At 35.1% G+C, this 7,425-nt stretch overlaps 1 protein-coding gene across 1 annotated transcript; it reads left to right on the forward strand.

The window, feature by feature from the left end:
- Positions 1-61: 61 nt before the first annotated feature.
- Positions 62-7,010, forward strand: LOC117110634 (deleted in malignant brain tumors 1 protein-like). The gene is made up of 9 exons (XM_033253400.1): positions 62-67; positions 194-403; positions 662-698; positions 1,567-1,917; positions 2,288-2,677; positions 3,284-3,688; positions 4,825-4,851; positions 5,795-6,117; positions 6,849-7,010. The coding sequence occupies exons 1-9, from the start codon at positions 62-64 to the stop codon at positions 6,852-6,854; spliced, it is 1,755 nt and encodes a 584-aa protein (XP_033109291.1). The 3' UTR covers positions 6,855-7,010.
- The last annotated feature ends 415 nt before the right edge of the window (positions 7,011-7,425 follow it).

Here is a 7,425-nt window from a genome sequence, read left to right on the forward strand (position 1 = left end):
GTTCACATTTTTCATAGGCATTAAAAACATATGCAAATTATTGAATGCAAGCTCATGAAAGATGAATGTATGAGTACATACTAAGTACGAGTGCCTCAGAAACAATGAAAGTTAGAGAACTCAAAGTGTTTACATTTTCAGACATAAAAATATTAATTATGACATCACTTTTACTACTACATATTATTTTTAGGATGAATTAGAGCAGGCATGTGAAACTTTATCACAAATGGTTGCCAGGCAGTTCCTTTGTACACCGCGACCCAAGGTCATTATGACAACTGCCATTGTTCAACGTAAACGCGGGGAGTTCCTGTCAGCTGTTAGCAAGGGGTTCTTGCCTCCGGACTCATCACCCCGCACACAGCCTGTCAGAAGGGATTCGGATGAAACAGATGATGAGGTAAATCAAACATTTTTTTATATTTTTACATCCAGATAATCTTTAGTGCTTTTTTGCAAATGGAGTGGTATTTTTAAAACAATTATTCATGAACGTGCTGTAAATTTTGTTTTGTTGTTTTGTTATGGTGCTTTATGCCTTTGTTTTTTTTTTACATCTTTTCTACGTTTGAAGTTTTATTCTTGTAAAATGCAAACATTAAACAGAGCTTATCTAGATCATTAAGAATTTTATCACATTTCTTTATCAACTGACTAGACAGCTTTATACGCCAGTGATAATGGCATCATCAGGTGTATGATGACGTACGCCTTCCGGCAATTGAAGGTGTTGCGTGCCTCGGCCAGGTGAAACCATATCTGTTCATTATTAAATCATGAGAAGTGAATTTGCATGTGTACTCCAAGTAAAATAAAATGTAAAGAAAAGGAAAAGACGATGTACAATCATTGAAGGTTGACTTGCGGAACATAAATTTTTTTTAAATATAATAAAATAGAACGTTATATAGAAAATATAATAGAAAAATAAAATAATAGAAAATTTCCATTCTATTGTATTATATGTTAATAAATTTGTGTTCCTCAAATCAACCTTCAATGACTGTACATCGTCTTTTCAGTGTTTTTACATTTTTGTTTACTAATAGAATATATATCAGGAAGTTTTATAGGGTACCACAGTCATGTCGTCACGACGCCGGGTGCCGCTCTCTGTTGTCAACAGACGTAGATTACCGTTCATTACGCCTGAATGACTGCATAGACTTTCTGGAATAGGCATTTTGAAATCTAATATTTTGCCATCAAAATGTACTAAAAACACAAAAGTCACGTTATATTAGTTATTGAACATACATTTAATCATCAATTAAAATTTACAAAGAAAAAGTAGGATACAACATCTTAATAATTACGTTAGAAATTGGGATCATTGGTTTGTCAGTGGAGAAAATGGGTCCGGTTCAACTCATTTTGTGTTGCCGATAGCAACGGGGTAGCATCACGTATCGTGACGTAACACTGTAGTACTCTATAGAGGAACAGTTCTAAAAGTATCATGAAAAATAATCTGATGACAATATCTGAAATTAAGTGTCGTAAAGCTATAGGTAAAACAATCAATTGACCATTAGTATAAAATGTAAGCCCTTTTCTTCCCAGATGAAGACAGAGAGGACGAAGTCTCCGATCCGGTTCATGGTGATGTAAGACTTTCCAATGGCCAGTCATCAAATGAGGGACGTCTTGAAGTATACCTAGATGGCTCCTGGGGCACAGTCTGTGATAAAAACTTCGACGACGGTTTAGCTGATCTCGTGTGTCGTCAGCTCGGTTACAACGGTAATGGAGAGGTTATTGAAGGCGGGAGTTTTGGTCCTGGTTCCGGTAAACATCTACGGAACATCAAATGCAATGTAACTCATGCGGGAAAACTCGCCGACTGTCAAAGTCAGTCAGGGATCACAAAACGGTGTACGCACAACTCAGACGTTGGTGTCAGATGTCATGGAGGCAAGTGGATAAAAGTCATCATTGTAGATTTTTTTTATTCATTCAATATGTAATTTAATTACTAGTACGATATCAGTGTTAAAAAATGACCTAACTATAATGCCATGAAGAGTTACCGGTATTTATAAAGGTAGCAAACAGAAATGACGTAACATTAAGAGATGTCGATATTGACGGTATAATTACAGTTGAAGGAATTAAATTAGAACTTTAATATCTGACCAACATAAAACCATAATGCAACAGTTGAAAACTTAATATTTAATTAACAACAGTAGAAATGTCTATAATGTACTATAGCAAAGCATTTTATTAAACACAACAGCACCACATTCAAGAAGACATTAAGTAGGCCTAATTTTTCTTTCAGTTATTGCAACCGACACTGAAAAAGAAGACGCTAAAAACGAAGAAAATTATGATGACGTGTCCATTCCAGTTCATGGTGACGTAAGACTTGTGAAAAATGGTACCACATCATATGAGGGACGTTTAGAAATCTTTCTGGAGAACTCCTGGGGAACCGTCTGTGACAAAAACTTTGACGACCGTTTAGCTGATCTCGTGTGTCGTCAGCTCGGTTACAACGGTACTGGAGAGGCTCTTGAAGGCGGAAGGTTTGGTCCTGGTTCCGGTAAACATCTACGGAACATCAAATGCAATGTAACTCATGTGGGAAAACTCACCGACTGTCAAAGTCAGTCAGGGATCACAAAACGGTGTACGCACAACACAGACGTTGGTGTCAGATGTCATGGAGGCAAGTGGACATAAGTCATCATTGTAGATTTTTTTTTATTCATTCAATATGTAATTTTATTACTGAGTACGATGATATGAATGTTATTTATTTTGTATTTCTTCGAATCTCTTAAGTAAAAAAATTACCTAACTATAATACAATACCATGAAGAGATACCGGTATTTATAACGGTAGCAAACAGAAATGACGTAACATTAAAAGAGATGTCGATATTGACGGTGTCATTACAGTTCAAGGAATTAAATTAGAATCTTAATATCTGACCAATAAAAACATATAATGCTACAGTTGAAAACCTAATATTTAATTAATTAACAACAGTAGAAATGTATAATAATGTACTATAGCAATGCACAATCAAGAAGACATTAATTGTGCCTAATTTTCCTTTCAGTTATTGCAACCGAGATTCAAAAAGAACACGCACATTTAAATTTAGTTCAATCAGAGGTCTAGGTGAAATTTTATTTTGAGAATATTGAATGACGCAATTCTCAGCTCGAAGTACATTTTTAGATATACCGCGGGGGTTTGCACTATACAATCTGGCGTTGATTTTTACTGAAAGTAGTTATGGAACGGTTTTGCAAATTTATATTGTAGACGTTGTTGATGAAAAACCTGATCAGCAAAGCACATCAGACAACAATGGTGAGAAGACTGACAACATTACGAATACCCAACCACAAAATGGTGAGGTTCGACTGATTGATGGTGACAGGGTAAGTGAGGGACGCCTGGAGGTGTTTTTGTATGGCCGATGGGGAACGGTCTGTGACAAGAATTTCGACAAGAGTCTAGGTGAACTTGTCTGCCGTCAGCTTGGATTTACAGAGGTGGCCAACGTATTGCCTGGCAGTACTTTTGGCGTCGAAACTAGTAAACCAATGCACATGCGTAACATCAGATGCTCCGAGAATGCAACGGCAATTGGAGAATGCGAGTACCAGAGAGGACTAACACATCGCTGTAGTCACAATACTGACGTTGGCGTTGTATGTAGACAAGGTAAAATATTAAATCTCATTTCATTATTTCATAAAATATATTTAAATATAATTATGATAATGCACCTACTGGTCTACTTTATTCTTTCTTTATTCTTTTAAAATTTACCAAAGGTGCGAAATTGTATGTAAAATAAAAAATGACGGATTAATTAAATATAGCCTACTCTAATTAATAACCCCTCCAGTTAAAGACCACAGAGTAATTGTCCTAAATTCATAAAAAAATCTTTTACCTTTATTATTCTAATTAGAGACCAAAACTTAAGATGCTAAAGACCATAGAAACACAGGTTCCCCACCATACAAAAATCTGCGTAGACATATTTTCTGCCTGGTTCCGGAGGCCATGCTAATACTTAAAAAAACATAGGCCTAATAATAGTGTAACATAATGCGATTCGTATTATTTACGCCATTCTATCCTGTGATATGCTCTACTAAAGCTGCTGCCACCGTTACTGCGGCTGTTATACTACTACTGCAATAATACATAATAATAGTGTATCGTATTGCAATAATTACAACTGCCAATTATATTTCGTCAAATTTACTACATGCTACCCTTAAGCATGTTAATGATTTAATGATCTAACACATGTAGATATAAACAGGATACCAATCATCAATATTTTATAACCTATCATTGATGCGTTGCTGGACATGGGCGTACTACAATTCTGTGTCGAGTATCTCTGAATTAAATAAAATACCGTACTGTACTATAAAATACTTAGGCTATACTATGTCTTCTATGTCTGTTTTTGAAACAGAACATATGGCTTTTCCTTACTGACATTGCTGAAATAAAAAAAAAGTAAATAATGTGTATTAAATGATTTATAAATTTAGAAAAATAAATAAATAAGTTACTCGAAGTCTTGAATTAGGTCTACTATTGTATTGGTGGGTGTGGTGTGGAGAGTTCTAATCTTAGCGCTACAGAATATGTGAAAGTCAATAAATGTTCAGTCTACATGTATCTAACTTTTGTAAATGCTCTAGGTTAGGGAAAAAATCGTGTATGTACCTAACAGTAGTTTAGTTTTGAACCTTGAAATAAAAAACGCAAGTAGGTCAAAGATGTTATAATTATCCGTTCATTTTTTCCCTTTGTTTTCTATATTGATGTGTTAGCCATAACGACGGAAGTGGCCAATCAAAGTAAGTAATCTTAATGAACGAAAAAAGACTTATAAGTAAGCAGTAAATTTGCTTTCAGATTTATAATATTTTGTGTATATGATACAGCAGGTTGTATATGTATAATGTAAACAATGCCATAGCCCTTGTTGACTTGCTGACAAAATAACCCCATAATATAAAAACTACGTTAATCAAAACTCAATATTTATCGCTTGTAAAAAGCTAAATGTTATAATTGTTCAAAAGTTTTATCACAATATATATTTATCAAACTCTACAACAAAACAAAAAATAAGTAGAAAAGAAAAACTAAAAATGTAAAATACATGAAATATAAATAAATACATTCATTCTTTTATGGCACAGACATATACGGTAACATTTTCGGGTACGAGTATTTTACTTAATGTTCATACTAGATGTTTTGAAAAGATAGCAGGGACTGAACTCAACATTTGAATTATAGGCGTAATAAAATACAACATATATTATTACAGTAACAACGAATGCTGTTTTTGTTGTAGTCCTGTAATTTTCACCGCTGTCTCAATATTTATCGCTTGTAATTGTTGATATTGTTAATGTTGTTCATGTTGTTTTTGATATATAGCCCAGCAGTATTATTGTTATGGATTTATCATGTTGTACCTGTCGGCAAAATATGTGCGTACTCTACGTAGTGAAATATTTTACTGTCAGATATATACACCTTACTTGTTATTTCTAGAATCGATCGTGAATGAAAGCCTAATTTTAGGCTCACGTGATTAAAACATGGGCTGTATTTTTATGTTTCAGTAGACATGGTAATAAATAACGGGATTTTGATTTATTGATTGAACTTTCAAATACTTCCGTAAATGTTTATTTTAATTCATCAATAAAAATAATATGTGCATTTTATATCAAATGTACATTCTATTAGTCTTTTTGACAAACTTAATTTAACTTCTTAATTTAGCTGCTGAAGGAGACGTTCGTCTGACATCACCAGAGAACGAAGTCGGCTCTGGACGTTTAGAGGTATTTATCAACGACCAATGGGGGACAGTATGCGACGTCAAATTCAACATAGAGCACGGAAATCTTGTATGCAGGCAGCTAAACTTCGAATCTGCAGTTGCTATAGAGACCGACAGTTTCTTTGGCAAAGGAACGGGAATGCCAATGCACATGCGCAATTTAAAATGCAATGCAACTGCGCAACGCATATTCGACTGTGGCTATAACAGGGGCTTTACCAACAGATGCACACATGACACGGATGTTGGGATTAGATGTCAGGTGAGAATTTTACATTAACATTAAGCCTGTCTCTCAAACCAATAAAAAATAAGACCCATTAAATTGAACCACAAGTATTAACTAAAATTGTCTTCCACTCATGAAGCAAAAACACACTAAGTTAAGAGATGACCATTACTATTACATAACTTAGTTAAGCCGAGCACTCACTGAACGACGGTCGCCAGTCGACGCAATTCTATGGAGAACGCAAATTCACGACGCGCGCGCAACGGGTCGTTTTTAATGACGATCCGTTCAGACTGTCATCGACAATAGGGCGCTTTCGATTGCACGACGACGGTAGGACGTAGAACGTAATGACGTCACTAAATGTCATCAGCGCATGCGAGAACGTTAAAGTCACCTCCTAGAGTAGTTTTTGGAACGCAATTTGGCCAAATCTACGTATGCAGAGAGAACGTAGGACGCCATGTGACGGTCACGCATGAGTGATTACGTTCTAGAGTCTCGTCGTCGCACAAATCGAAAGCTTCCTAATAATCAGCAGGCGGCGTCGTGTCGTTACAAACGCTCACAGAAAACGAAGTTGGAATCGTCCGCCGACGGACGTACGACGTCGTAAGACGCAGTGACTGCCCGAATTCAGTGCCATTTTCCCGCTATCTAGAGGTGCCGTCATCATAAAATATTCTTAACTTAGCCCCAACCATGGGGATTAGTCTACACCCTTCATCATTCAAAGTCCTACCCATTTTATTGCATTTCAGAAGTGAAGCGTGAGATTGAAGTAAACATTAACCATTCGAGATATGAAGTTTCTTCAAGATTTACGCCACATTCGTTGTTTTTGAAGTACAAAATGCTACTCTATGATTGTACCACCCGATAGATAATTATCGTTATTTTTCTTGACTGCATAATGGCTCTTAAAAAAAAGAGTTATTTTATGAACAAGTTCTAATAAATAGAAACAATTACTTGATTATTGCATTGTATGTAATCATGTTATGGTAAATTTTATTTTTATCCCTACGTGTATAAGTATAAAATAAATCATGTTATAGAATTGATATTTTATTTTATTTATTGTTTTGCTATTCTGACTTCCTTTTTTGAATATTAATGTCGTCGGAGCATGGTTACAGGCAAACACCAAGATATTTCTAGACAGTAGCTGCTGTTGCAGTACTCTTAACTGAACTTATAATTCTGAGTGGATCTTATATAGCCTATATCCAATGCATACATACTATAACCATCCTATACCTTCCTTCCTTCCTGCTCTCTATAATGTCGCTATAATAATAATAATAATAATAATAATAATAATAATAATAATAAAAA

This window comes from Anneissia japonica, unplaced genomic scaffold (genome assembly GCF_011630105.1).
Source record: "Anneissia japonica isolate Jap-2015-1 unplaced genomic scaffold, ASM1163010v1 scaffold731_len135611_cov127, whole genome shotgun sequence".
Classification (NCBI taxonomy): Eukaryota; Metazoa; Echinodermata; class Crinoidea; order Comatulida; family Comatulidae; genus Anneissia; species Anneissia japonica.

Coding starts and splice junctions, on each gene's coding strand:
- LOC117110634 (XM_033253400.1), top strand. Junction 404..661: donor CGGATGAAACAGATGATGAG/GTAAATCAAACA, acceptor TCAACTGACTAG/ACAGCTTTATACGCCAGTGA. Junction 4,852..5,794: donor GACGGAAGTGGCCAATCAAA/GTAAGTAATCTT, acceptor TTCTTAATTTAG/CTGCTGAAGGAGACGTTCGT.